A 15,350-nucleotide genomic window follows, 5' to 3' on the forward strand; every position below is an offset into this window, starting at 1 on the left:
CTACTAAATGATTCTTTGGTAAGTTATGTATGAAGTTGATAAAAATATTACAAAGTTAATAATAAAAACAGTTGAATGATATGCAAGTAGACCTCTAGTCTTGTCGTATGATGTGAGTGGATAGTAAAATATTACTAACAGCACTGCATTCCAAATTATTATTAATATCAAAGAATATTTAATCATTGAGACTGCATTCTGGTAGGATAACAGGAAAAAACAGTTTATCATCACAAAATTCCGAAGTAAGAAACTTCAAACAATATATCATCCAAATAGAAATCTAATGAATCAATAAAAATAAAACGGTAAATAAATTCTGGATATTCAAAGCCCATCACTAATTGTGATCAATGTTAACCAAACGAACTCACCCCAATGAATCTAATGACAATAAATAGCACTTGATGTTACAGGACAGAAACTCCCCCAAGAGAAAAGTAACAGAGAAAATAATCAGAACAGAATTTGTTCCATGGAAATGTGCACAAATTCACCCTATTTTCATCTCTCTAAACAGCAAGTGTAATAAAAAAAATATATGCCATAGTTCGCTTTTAAGAATTTAAAGTACATTGATCTGTTGCTTAAGAGATGGAGTGAAAATAACCATTAAAACATCTGCCTTAAAATTACAATTATCCTACAATGAAAATTGCTTGCATGCTATGTTTTGCGGCATTTTGGGGAGGGCATAAATATATAACAGCAGAAAATAACATGACAATGTTAAAATGATGTTGGACGGTATCTGAAGAAGCCTGCATGCCAACCACATTCCAAAAAGAAATTATTTATTTGTAATGCTTACACAATACCACACTATACCATACTATGGCAAATAAACCTTTGATATCATATCAAGAATTTTGAAGTTTGTAACTTTTTTGAACAATGAAATCAGAAATCCAGATTATTGCTGTCATGATTAATTTAACTGCTGTTGAAAGGCTGGCTGTAGTGGTATACTTATTGCTGTTGTCAATACTGCTTTTATAATGCTGTCATGGCATATTCAACAGTCTTCTTTTGATAGTTATGAAAAAAATTTAAAAAACATTATGAAAAAACTGCTTTTCTATAGGGGTTGCCTAACTGTCCCTGGGACAGTCAAGAGACGTCTGAGACGTCCACAATTTCCTTAGGGATGGCTAGGTGTCCCCTACATGTTTCCTGCCATCCCGTATTTTAGGGATGCATTCAGGGATATTTCTGGATTTTTTTATATTGGGACGGCCAGGGGACATCGCCTGGCATCCCCCCATCCCCAAAATGCCTCAGGTGATGGGGACGGGTTTGAGAGGTGGGGACAAGTCCCCATGTAACACAGGTTGCATGCTAATTTTTCTGCAAATAAATTCTGAACATACAAAAATATTTCAATACTAAGTGCACAACTGCCATCACAAGGATTCAACAAGCAAGAAGAGACAAGGATGAAGCTTACAAATTTGGAAACTTTTCTCTTCAATTCCAAAAGGTTAAACTTTGCTGGAGCATCTCTTAGAAACATTTCAACATAATGGAGCAGAAAAAGCCCACAATCAAAGCAATTATCTTGCTGAGGTGCCTGGGGAAGCAATGAAAGAACAGAATTTAGAATCTGAAATTGAGCCAACTAAAATCAAATAATACAATGGCCATGTTCTATCTTCTGTTATAAAATTACAGAACTAAAGAAGAATAGCCATCTTTTCCAACAACAATAACTACTAGTCAAAGAAAATCCATTAAACTAAATAAAAATTTGAACATGACCAGTCACAGTAGAAATATAGCAATTTTAAAAAAGGACAGCCAAACAATTATCTTGCTGTCTGTGTGGAGCAAAGAAAGAACAGAACTAAGAATCATATCCCTGTTGCATCCTTTGTTATAACATTACAGATATACAAAACCATAGCTATCCTTTCAAATGACAATGCACTACCAAACAAAGCAAATCAATAAAAGTAATAACTAGCATAGATATCTTAAATACATCTAACTAAAAGATGCCGAGAGATATCAGTCTTCAGCCACCTATATTGGATTTGTAACATAGATTAGATTGGCCCTTCAAGGTTGATATCTCTCAGTGTCGTTTAGATGGAGTATTTAAGATATCTATGATAGCCATTTTTATTATCAACTCACTCAGTTACAACCCCCTTTGCTGCCCTTGCAGTCATTTCTATCAGCATAATAACTCAAGCATGACCAGCTATTGCAGAAATCTAACAATTCAGAAAAAGAATAAACAATGGTCCTTGTCACAGATCTGTAACTTCAAGTACTTCAGGAAAATTGTCCTTGCAAAATACTCAAAACAATTCATAGTCGCTACTTACAGCCTCATGCCGTGACCATGTTCTATATTAACTGATTTGTAGCTTACAAAAGCGACACTAATGCTCATTTAATTTGTTTACTAGTTTCTTGTGAATTGACTATTTTTATTGTATGTAGAATCCTATAATTATATGTTGGATTCTTCAGAAACAGTCTTAATCTTAGTATAACAAATACTTCATACTAGCAAATACTGCATCTTGTTTCAGAAGATAAAAACCAACATGTAATATAAAATTTCTCACCTTTTCATTCTTTTGAGGACATTGTCCATCTCAGAAATATTTAACATTAATGAAAAGTTCACAAAACAAGGTGTACATACTTTATGTGCAATAACACACAAATGGATTATCCATACACAACTGTATTATTTTATGTGCAATGAATAAGAATGAACAAATTGAAATAAAACAATCATGCAAATGCAAACTGCAACACTGACCTCAACAATCTTAAGTCAAGAAAGACACTACAGCAGTCATGTTCATAAATTCCAGACATGCTGATGCGAACCAGGATTATATATTAAGTTCCAGACAGACTGATGCAAACTCAACTAACTAAGATAACCATTGCATCCCAAATAGAAATCAAAAGCAAGCAAGAGCCTAACCTCTACAGAAATGAATGTCATATTTGAAAATCTTTCATGAGCAGTATTGAACATTGCTTCATCCTCCATATGTCTCTCACGCCATTCCTCCCACAAGTAACTGCACCACAATCCTTGTATAAAATCAAAAAATGATTTCTATTGCATTCAACAAAACTGCAAAGATATCAGTGATACATCATTCTACAAAATAAGCCTTCATTTTCATAGATCTATTCATTTTAAATAATCATGTAAACATTTCCAACATTTATTTATATAAATTATATTGCAAAATGGTGTAAATTATCCTCAATAACTGATGAACACGATAAAAAAATTCCTGAATTGAAAAAAACTCAAGTTAGTTCAAAATAAAGCAGTACTGCAATCAGCCAAGACTCTTGGTTACAAATTTGAGAATAGAAATCCACAGCAAATACATCTCCACAGTGGGAACAAAGAACAAAACAGAACCTAGCTCTGCACTAATTAAAATCAAAAAATATAACAGAATACATTGAAAAGATGGGTTGGGGAAAGATTTGAGTTCATACGAATAAAAGCAAGTTGCCTTCATTTAAAATTATAAATCAAGTTACATAATAAAGCAAAAACCAAAATTGTGAATATGCATGCAAATGGCAAAACTAAACATGGGGTCATGTATTTTCCATCTGAAAAAGTTAAGAAAAAAAACATAGCAGAAATCTCGGAGGACAAAACCATGAACACCAACAACTAAACCAGAGAAATAAGTATGATGTGCAAGGGTTGTCAGACAAATCTTTCATCCATCCTCTCAAGGATAAATAGCTTATGTCTGAAGTGTAGAAGGATAGACCAATAAAATATGAACTTAAAAACTTAATCGATATTAAGTACATGCTTTATATTCAGGAATTAAGCCTCGCAGAAAGCATTATTAAAATTTTCCACTCCAATAATTTTCAATACACAAATTCAGCCTATGATGATGTTTCTAATATAGTCATATGCTAAATTATGGCTCGAATATGGTTAACTGAAAGCCTGAGCACTACCTAAATCATAAAGACCAAAATGTCCATTCTTTTATTTTATTTTTTCAACATTTTACAGGATTTTCAATCTAAGTTTGTAGAAAAGAAAAAAACAACTGTTTGCATCTGTCTGATTCTCACAAACATTGCAAAAAGTTGAACCACCTCGTCAGAAAATTAAAAATAAAATGCCAATGTTAAGGTCCCAAAATACCTTTGGATGAGCTTTCTGAGACTTGTGTGGCTCCCAAGTGAGTCCATGTGTAATATGCATGGTGTTTTTGAATGATTTTCATCTGCAATCCACACCAGTTAAAGGACTGCACACTTGAACAGTTACAGTTATAAAGTGATGATAACTATTAGCACTCACCTTCCAGAACTGCCCCAGGATTGCAAATAACAATCAAACTCCAATGTAAGCTGCAATAAAATAGGATCCATGATGTAAATTGTATGATAAATTATTTATAATTATATCTACAAAATGCTTTGTCAAACTAGAAATTCAAATATAATACCTGTAATTTACAGGTATAAAAATATAATCCTTCTCAAACAAGTTCACTCTTCGAGTCCATTTTCTTACACGCTGGAAAGCCTGTCGGTTCACTACCTCAGTATCTGGAGCCTTATCCAAATCAGCTAGCTTACGAAAAAAAAAGCTGTTAAAGAAGTGACAAGCATCTCTCTTTTCATAAGAGATTGTAGACTGCAGATACCTGCCCAAGAATAAACAGTAGTGGTTAAAATTTGCAAGCATCATATAAGAATATTAAGGTAAATCTTCTATATCTGTCCATTATACATTATTTGTCCCATCTCCGATCAGATGGTTCAAGATAAGTATACGAATTATTTTTAAGAGTAGACCATTTAGCAAGTTATTATAATTTTAACAATAAACATCATAACACTGAAGAGACTGTACAAAAATAAATACAAAGGTTAATCTTTCATTAAATAATACAAATCAAAATCACAGATTTTACCATAAGGGTTCATTGAACATTTGATAATAAGACAAAAAAGAAAGCTAGAAAACATAGATACCCAAAAGGGGTGAAACCCACAATACATTGTCTACTCTACACCAACCATGGCCTTACTATGCTGGATTCAAAAAGGTTCCTTATTTTGCCTATCCATGCCTATCTCTTATTTCATGCACTTTACTTGAATATGCTGTGTTCTCTTTGTTGAAAATGTTAGCTAAGTTCGGATATCTGATTATCGAACTTTGATGTTAAATGATAATTAAATATGTATATGTTATCTCAATGTATTTGCTATTGGGCTGGACCCAAATGTAACGTGGGAAAGGCAATTTGATGTGTCATTGGGCTGGGCCCAAAATGTAACATGCAAAGGCATGTCAATAACTATTGGTCTGGACCCAAATGTCCAACGTGGTAATGTGCAATAACAATATAACATTAAATAAATAATGTTGCAAGCCGACCTAAGGGTGTCTACCGCCAAAAGGAGGATATATATAATCAACCTCAAGATGAAGTCAAACACATTCATTTTTACGTGCAAAATGCGATCTGCTCTTTAGCTATCTGCGCTTCTTCACTTAGCGATCTGCTCTTCTACATTTAGCGAATCTTCTGTTCTACACCTTGGCGAACTTCAAGGACATTGTTGAGTGAAGTTGTCAAACTCATCTATATTTCTGCTCCAGTCTATTGGAGTTATCTTCTGCTGATCTGCTCTCTTGGTCATCTATCTGCGCTTCTTCACTTAGCGATCTGCTCTTCTATATTTAGCGAATCTTCTGTTCTACACCTTGGCGAACTTCAAGGACATTGTTGAGTGAAGTTGTCAAACTCATCTATATTTCTGCTCCAGTCTATTGGAGTTATCTTCTGCTGATCTGCTCTCTTGGTCATCTACTGCTGGTTAGGGCTGCATCCTCTTTCATCTTGTCAACTTGCTGTTTGGACAGCAATCAGAGATAAGTCTGTTATGTTGTAATTGCCCATCATTGAGATAATATACTTCATAGTTTAAGGCTGGGTTTTTCACCTCCAAGAGGGAGGTTTTCCCCGGGTACTGGTGTCTTGTGTCTTGTGTCTTGTGTTTCATTACTGTTACAGTTTATTCACAGTCTGAATATAGTTAATTAGTTTGTTTAACATCTGAGCACTTAAAATTAACACTCTTCCCCAAGGAAACTCTTTCATTCTCCTTTCTATTTCCTGTTCTCATATTTGATATTCTGTCAGCTCCTAGAACTTGAATCTCATATTTTAAAATCTTATTTGACATTTGATATAGATATACACACATGTATATGTGTGTGTGTCTATGACACATTAACAAAAGCAATATTCTAATTAATTCTTTCAATAACATTAATAACAAATTCGACCCCTAACATTAGATAATAAAACTCTGAAACACAACAGGAAGTAATAATCTACTCAAGAACAGGGGCAGTGTGGACAAGAGGGACACATTTATGGGGCAGATTTTTTGGGATGACATTTTGTAGGGGGTAGAAGGGGACGCCTAACAAAATAGGGAAAAGATATAGGAGATTTCAAATATTCATAACCTTATAACATAACATTAGAGTTCAGTTGAGTTTCACATATAAGTTAAAAAACATGTTGACAAGATTAATTGTTCTTATAATAAATGTGCGTATACACTATATAAAAATTACAACATGATGCCCAAAAGCTGCAAATCTCAACTACAAAATGACAAAAACATAGGAAATTTGCCACTGTCCCTAATCAGTATTTGCTAACACTACACCAAATTTGGAGTTTGAATATGAGCCAATGCCACTACACGGGGCTGCTTCATCCAATGGAACCCCAGCCAATGCCTTTTGTGCCTCCCCCTCATCAAACTTTGTGACATCTTTGGAATCAACATCCCAACATCTAGCTAAAGTCTAATGATACTCAAGAGCCTATCAATCTTGATGCCTCAAGGCGCCACACACAGCCACTAACTTCTCTACTTGTGGAGAGGTATGCATAATCCTCTTGACTAAATAACTGATAATATGTGGACCGATTTCTCTTTCGAATGGAGAAACTAGCAACATGTGAAAGGATGAGACTTGCAAGGTATCATCAACTTCGAGTCATCCTTTCAATACCACATCCACCAACCAATAGGGTCAATTTTGGCTACTATGATTCTATTTGTCCCGACCTCTAGTTTGTTAAATGTCAGACCAAAGAGATTGACAAAATCTAACCACTAGTCAAAATAAAAGACTCCTCATCAATATACATCTTTCAAAAGGCCTTCATGAGCCCTTCTTTCACCACTTCATCATGAAATTAAGGCACTGTCTTGGGCTTTGTTGCATACCATTTGGGATTTAGAGCTTAGGCTGCCATATGAAGTAGGGTGTCCATAGTATTCCACCACTGCATCAATGGGCCTAATATGTTCCTCATAAAATTTTAAAATTTGTGCATCCCCCTCATCAACCTCTATGGCAGCTTTGGAATCAGCAATCCAACATGTAGCTGGACTATGATACTCAAGAGTCTATCCATCTTGAAGCCTCAAGGCACCATAGTAGGCCACAAACTTCTCTACTTGTGGAGAGGTATGCATATTCCACATGAGCCCTTCTTTCACCTCAACATCACTCTCTCAGGATTTGTTGCATACCATTAGGGATTTAGCACTTAGGCTGCCATATGAAGCAGCGTGTCCGCAGTATCCCGCCACTGTCAAAATGGGCCTAATATGTTCCTCAAAATAATTTTTTATTAGAATCCCTAATATGAATGGCTTGCTTTATCTATTCAAACATATTTTCAAGTGTCCCATAAATCTTTCCAAGGCCAAGATGTTCTATATTAATATATCTTTTGACCTACACAACAAGTCAAGATGGATCAAACATATTTGCAAACAAGTTGCAAAAAATAAAATTTCAAAAAAGATTAAGACTCAAATAACAAAGAGTCAGTGCTACTGAAAAAAACAAAATTGATTCACAAGTTAGAAACATTAATTAATTAACAATTTAATAATGTAAAAAAAGAATCAGCAATTTTGTACCTCACTATGGATCACCAACCACCATCAAATATCTTTTATTTCACAAATTTCCCTTCTATCATGCTTGCATTTGGCCATCTACCCCACTTAGATTAACCATAATCAACTATAGAGACCTTTGTACCTCAAACATCCTACCCAACAAAATTAAGTAGCTAACATATCTAACATCCACGGGTTCAAGGAATTCCTTCTTCGAAAACGTCCTAAAGAAAACAAGGTGTGATGGTTGCAAATGAAAATTTGTATGTCCCTAGCGTCTAATACCACTATCTTCACCTAATCTATTTTTTCAATGTCTTTCAATGTGTTGTTTAATGCATGAATGTAACAAGGGCTCTAGAAAAAGTGTTTGTAAACACCCTCCATCACACTAACTTGCACACATGGATTGAAGTGGTCACCATTTGTACAACATTGGAGGGCCCAACCTCTTATATGGTGTCCTTCAAAATCTGAAATTGGATGTTTGCATCTTTGTTTTTGCCTAAACAAATAATACTTCTAAGATACTAAAAGTCGTTTGAACATGTAACGATTATATTGATGAATGGTTGATATCTAATATCAAATCACCCATTCTTGATAATATAGAAACCATCCCTTATCCAAGTTTGTCTTGGTTCCTCCATCACTACACTCACCTTACAATAGTCTCCATCAAAGAAGATTGTATGTAGCTTATGTTCTCCAAGGCGCAAATGAGAAACCAACAACAATTGTATCTTTGAACATTTGTTTAAAATTGGAACAACCAACCACATCAAATGGTATGGCATAGGCAAAAAACAAATTGGCAATAGCCACTCCTCATGATTGCATATTAAACATCCCTACAACACCAGTAGTCATTTTCTTTCCCTTGGTAAAACCCTCTCCCCTTTGACTCTCATTATCCATGGTTTGGGTAGTGTTGTGACGTATTCACACATCGCCCATTGCAAATGGGGACCCCCACTTTTTACTTTCTGGGGTTAGTCCTTTTGGTTTTGTTGTTAGTCGTTTTAGTGTATTAGTCTTTGCATTGAAGGGTCGCTAGGGGGCTCATTAGGATAGCAGGCTCTACTTGAGTCAAGTGGATCTACTCAAGAGGTCAGGTCAATTGAGTGATTAGGGTTATTTAGATCATTCCTAAGGTGTTTTGTGTGTACTATCCGATCGCACTTCAAGTTGCTAAATCAAACCTTGGTTGAATGCATAATGTCCTCCTAGGTCCCATCCCTTACATCAAGGACAGAGCGAATTCGCCTTTAGAAGTATGGAATGTCATCCTGATCCTCTAATGTCGTGAAATTTGGCTAAGTTTAAAATGTCATCCTAATCCTAAAATTTGACTAAGTCTGGAAAATTGAAGAATCCTCTAAAAACTAGATTTTGCATTATAACTCCTGGAGGTCCGAAACCACTCTCAAACATCCTGACAATATATATGGAATATAGCTTAAAGTATCACTTATACTTAAATGTTATATTCCATATATGAATCCTGACGAGGAACCTAACATGTCAAATTTCACTCCTGACCCTTCCAAAGGGTACAGAGCGAATTTCAAAATTCGCTACTGACCCTTCCAAAGGGTCCAGAGCGAATTTCTCAAAAAACATGGATTTTCCTCACAATTTTAAAGCAAATTGCCCTCGAGGTATTTTCCTAAGATGGTTTGAAGCTAAACAAGCAAGCTAGGAGAAAGCTTTCTCAAGGACAAGCCCTATTTTGCAAGTTTTGCTCCTGACCCTTCCAAAGGATCCAGACTGAAATCCTTGGGATAGCCTAAATCCTTGCCAAAACGTTGAAATGGACACCACTTTGAGAGCAAGTTAGCTTAAATATGATAAGATAAAGGGGAATGGGCAAGTTCAAGGCAAGTTGGGATGTGGATGGAACCTAAAAATGTCAATTTTGCTCCTGACCCTTCCAAAGGGTCCAAAGCGAAATTCCTAGAAGGACTCCCCAATTTTGCCTAATGCACTAAAAGAACCTTATTTTAAGCTAAATTGATGGCAAGTTGACTTGATGGTGGTAGAAGGAGGTTTGACAAGTTACATACAAGGCAAAGAAAGGAGATAAGAAGTGTGAATTGAGCCTAAGGAAGAATTTCGCTTCTTACCCTTCCAAAGGGTCCAGAGCGAAATGTTTTCAAGCTCCTAACCCACCCTTGACCCTTCCAAATGGTCCAAAGCGAATTTTCTTGAAAACTATTTTTTCTCCCAATTTTGTGTCAAGCCTAGTGTTGATTGATGTAGATTGAACTTAGAGGCATCCTTAGGCATGCATTTCAGTAAGTTGTGGTCACAAAATGTGAAGAATTTGTCCTAAAATGCTAAGTTACCGGGTTCGCCCTTGGACCCCCCTGGTACTGGTCCTGGTTCGAACGGGTTCCTGGTTCGCGTTCGGTTCGGACTAGGTTCGACTAGGGTTCGAAAAACCCAAAGGTGGTTTGTCCCTGGTCAAACCCGGGTCAAACCCGGGCAGCTGGGTGGCCCAAAAAAGCAAATTATATGCAAAATGTAATTTTTTTTTGAATTCCGCCTACTAAAAAGTGAAACTTATATCCTAAAAGTGACTTCTAAAACATTATATTCACTCATTTCACCTCATTTGTGTTGCAAACATATGTTTTATGAGAGCAGGTTGAAGAAAGGGTGAACAAAATTTGGCTTCCAAGATCAAAGAGGAGGAGTTGAAGACTGATGTTTGTTTTGTTGTTTATATGATGCTACGTGACATGCAAATTTTTAATTCATGCTTATAGGCTTCACAAATATCAAAATATATATATATATATATAGATAAAAAGAATTTACATGTTTTTGTACTAACAAACCCAAACGAACCCAAACCCCTTTTCAAAATTTTGCCGTACCGGCATACCAGGTTCTTCGAACCCGAACCAGTGCCCGAACCCAAACTGGTAACTTAGCTAAAATGCAAATTTCGCTCCTGACCCTTCCAAAGGGTCCAGAGCGAAATTCTTAAAACCTCTATTTTGCTCTATGTTTGAAACCAAGATTATTGTTCCTATGGCATGGTTGGGAAGGGATTAATGTGCTCTTGCCTTGAGAAGAGATTTGAGGCAAGGAGATGATGAAATTTGAGCTAAAATACCAATTTCACTCCTGACCCTTCCAAGGGTTCCAAAGCGAAATTCCTTATAGGTCTTGTCCTTGGCCAAGGTCCAAGCGAAATCCTTCTTTTTGGTCTTTTTGGGGGTCAAATCAATGATGTCTTCAGGAGAAAGGGATTCAAAGGTCAAGTGAAGTTCAAGGCTAAAAGGAATGTGAATTAAGCGTAAAATGCAAAATTTCGCTCATGACCCTTCCAAAGGGTCCTGAGTGAATTTTATCATAGGGCCTGTCCCTGGAGAGGATCTTGAGCGAATTTCATTCCAATGCCTTCTTGTTGATGATTTAAGGTAGGAAATGCTATGTTAGAATGAATATATTATGTATACTTAATCATCTTTTGTTTGTTTTGCAGATCAACAAAATCAAGTTCGAAGGAGACTAGGCCAGGACAAGGGCGACCTCTTCAAGTTTCATCATTATCGAGGACACTTCAAAGGCATGGAGGAGGACTCAAGGTGCTTCTAAAGCGTTGGAAGACTTCAAGTGTTCGAGGAGTTGCAATCTATCCTCAAGACCTCATTCTACCACATGAAGAAACCACAGGATGTTAAGAAGAAAGATCTTATAAACACTTCAAGGCGAGGTGAGCTACTAGAGGAGTGACTTGACCGGAAGGAGGCCTCATCAAACATAGGAGGGTCAAGGAAAGGTGCGCCACTCATCAAGTGCATCAAGGACAAAGGAGGATCAACCAAGGTCATCACAGAGCAAGTACCAGACAAGGTGGCACCCCAGTCATTGTTCTTCCAATCAGATAGCTCCACCTCAGCATGTCCACATTCAATGTACCTGACTCACCAATGATGGCACAAACTTCGAGGCACATACCCCTGCTTCCTATTGGTTTTCAAATTTTGAATGTAATTTTCTCATTGGCTAAGGGAGTTTGTTGTAACAAACCCTAATTAGGGTTTTCATCTTGTAATCCTAGCCATTGATTGTAAATCAACCAAAGCCATCGAATTGTAAAGAGCTCCTTATATAAAGCTCTGGCTCTTCATTTGCAAAGGTTAATAGTTAATAGTTAGTTCATATTGGTTAGAATAGCTAATGATTAATAGCAAATAGAATAGCAATTAGAGTAGATTAGGAGAAGGCAAGAAATTCTTGCCTAAATTGTAAATGAACCCCATTTTCATTGAAGTTAAGGTGAAATGTGTTCTTTCTTGCAATATGCATGGTTTCTTGTTGAATCTTCAATTTCAGACGGTAGATAATTAGATTGAATGGAGAAAAATTGTTGAATGCACTCGCGTGGAATCCGCCTAGTCCAAACCACTAGCCTCTTGCTGATTGTAAGGGCACCCTGCATGGTCAACTGGCATTGAATGAGCTTAATCTCGAGTAATTACGCGTCTATTGTTCATGCATTAACTTGAATGGTGATCAGTGTTTGACAGTGATGATTTGAAGATCTTCAAAACTACCTTAGAAGATCGCACTGAGTTAGTGTCGGATTGTTCAACCTGATGGTGAGACCCGGCCCAGTAGGGCTCCACCTAGTTGTTCATCCATCTTCTTGCATTCTAGGTCTTAGATTAGATTCTCCAAACCTATATCTTTTACCATTTCTTTATCTTCCAGCCAGTAGATAAGACTTGAGTTCCAGCAAATCAGACGCTCAGGCATTCGGATGTAAGTCCCCTTGTGAATCCAGCATAATCACATCAGACCAAATAGAGCTTATCCACACGTAGAGACCCTACATATAAGAACCTTGGAGTCTTCTCGAATGATCCTTAGGCGAAATCTTCAGCATTCGAGGAAACTTTGTTCAAGAGAGGATAAGATACCTTGGTATTTTATTTTGTGTTCGCATATGCATGAAAAACACATCAACAGGTAGGCAATGACATAGTAGGCTACAAATCTCTATCACCATACCCCTATTTCTTGCCTCACTCTCTATGTACAACCTAATCACCTCACCTTACTCAGCTAAGGTGATATTTTCATAACATTTTACCTTGTCTGGCCATTCACAAAAGATGAAGGCAAACCCTTGTGTTTAAAAAACAAACATAGCCATATTCTACTCCTAACTGGATTTTTTTTTGTCTTTGTTCATTGCTATTGTGAATTGTATACTTCCTATATTAAATGATCCCTTTGCATAAGTTTTGATAAGTTTAGAAGGGCATTCAAATAGGTTATTTGAATGCACAATCCATGCAACACTCCCAATTCCAAAACCCACAATAGTACTTCTATGACCTCTTTGTTGAATTTGAATATCTTCACCCCCATTACCCTTATTGCTACTCATCGTTTTATTTGCTGGAAGTCTAAATACAGCTGCAAGTTCAAACATAAAACAAAAAATCCTCTATAAGTGGTTTGAAACTTTGTTAAAATAAAAATAAAGAAATGCAAATAAATTTCTGCTGATGAAAAATAGATAGTAAACTTATCTCAAATGATGTAGATTTGATCCTCTCTTGTCTTCTTTATACCGATTTCTCTTCTCTCGTCAAATTTGCTATCTTTCTTTGTCTTCTTCATAATTTAGGAAATGGCAAAATGACTATCTTTTTGCTGGTTAATATGGTTATCTTAGGCTTAGGGTTAAAGTAAAGGGTTGTGGGGGTCCTGATGGACCTCCTCTACCTTTTTTCACCCATTTTTTTGCTTTTGATGTTGGTTGAACCATAAGAAACTACTAGTCATCACAAGTGTGGTTGAGGGATGTATAGACACCCCCTCTAGCCATCGCCTCTCATTTCCTACTCGAATTTTGACATTTTGGAACATTTCTGAATTTCTTCCAAAATCGAGCAGGAGGTGAGGATGTTTTTGACCCATCCACAAATCCCCGAAAAGTCCTCTACAGCAGATGGGTCAAAATTTGTAGGGGACGTATCCCCGAAGTACATAGCACATTAATTTCTAAGCAAGGTCAAATTTCCCTAGACCTTGTGTATGCAAGGTAAGCATAGGAATTTAAAGGAATAATGAGAATAATAAGAACAGTAAAAGAAGCACGAGTATATTCTTACAATTCTTGGGGTCCTGTTCTAAAATTACTTTAATAATATAAACATCAATTAAAAAGAAGGAAGCATGCCATGTTCACTTACTTGATATAAAAATCTATTAATGTGTCATTGATGAATGTTTCTGGTTGTAGAAGCACAATGTCTCTTCCACTAATTGCAACAGCATCTGGATCTCCTTTAGGGAAAACAAATTCACAAAACGTTTCCTCAAACCTGCAATTATGATGATAAGCACAAGTTTTCAAAGATAAGTTATGTTTACCATAAAAAAATAGATAGCCATCTAAAGCTTTAACAGTCACCTTCTAGTTTGACAAGCACACTCAGAAGAAGAGAATTTGCAATGCTACTTATATTTATTAGACACAGCTTTTATGCGTTAGAAAGTAAATTATTTGGATCTCAGAGAAAACTTTTTAGGAGGCCAAAACAGAAACATTAATAAGAGCAGCAATCTTATACTACTTACCACAGTTTCAAATATTCCTGTAATTAATGTTGTTTTTTTTAATTCTTTTATTTTATAATAGATGAGTTAGTTTTCTGTGAACGAACACAATAAAAGTGAAGGCTTTATGAGAAACGCTCTGATACAATGTTAGAAAAGCTTTGAATACCATAATAGAAATGTTAGAAACTAGTACTTAACATAGGTTATTGAATAATAATTAACAATGTATGTGATTATGTAATCATCACTTTAGTTAGTGTAGATTATTAGCTAGTTAGTTGTTAGGTGGTTTTTGAGTAGTTAGTAGGTTGAATGGCTATATAAAGCAATTGAATGTAATTATGTATAAGTGTTAAAGATGAATGACTAATTTGTGGGTTTGGACATCCGGCTCTTTGTTTGTCTCAATTTCAATAAAAAAAACCATGGATACTGGCCTACAAAAGCTCTGATAGCATGTTAGGAAAAGCATGGATACCAGGTTAGAATATCAATACTAGCATGTGAGAAAAACATATGGTTCTAGTGCCATGTGAGATGGGCAGGAAAATTACTCTCAATCTGTTTTTAAAAAAAAAATGTTAAGATTATATCTTCTTCAAGAGATCACTATAAACACAAAGCAAATGTTATGAATCTGAATTCAACAAATATAAATAGCATAATAACATTACAGTAATACACTCCTCTCATGGAGTTTCACTCTCTAATTCCTCTTCTTTCCATTTTCCTCATTCCACTTCTTGTGTGAGGGAGGAAAATCTAACTTATCAAATTTCTTAGCT

General features: G+C 35.9%; 1 protein-coding gene across 8 annotated transcripts in view; it reads right to left on the reverse strand.

The window, feature by feature from the left end:
• The window catches only part of LOC131064145 (uncharacterized), a 70,735-nt gene that overhangs the window by 12,688 nt on the left and 42,697 nt on the right, over positions 1-15,350 (reverse strand). For all 8 annotated transcript variants that reach the window (XM_057998171.2, XM_057998170.2, XM_057998176.2 and 5 more), the window contains 6 exons: positions 14,196-14,327; positions 4,470-4,670; positions 4,322-4,371; positions 4,163-4,244; positions 2,948-3,047; positions 1,448-1,570 (listed from right to left, as the gene is read on the reverse strand). In XM_057998171.2, coding sequence (XP_057854154.2) covers positions 1,448-1,570; positions 2,948-3,047; positions 4,163-4,244; positions 4,322-4,371; positions 4,470-4,670; positions 14,196-14,327 — 688 coding nt within the window. The remainder of the gene's footprint in view (positions 1-1,447; positions 1,571-2,947; positions 3,048-4,162; positions 4,245-4,321; positions 4,372-4,469; positions 4,671-14,195; positions 14,328-15,350) is intronic.

This window comes from Cryptomeria japonica, chromosome 3 (genome assembly GCF_030272615.1).
Source record: "Cryptomeria japonica chromosome 3, Sugi_1.0, whole genome shotgun sequence".
NCBI classification, from domain to species: Eukaryota; Viridiplantae; Streptophyta; class Pinopsida; order Cupressales; family Cupressaceae; genus Cryptomeria; species Cryptomeria japonica.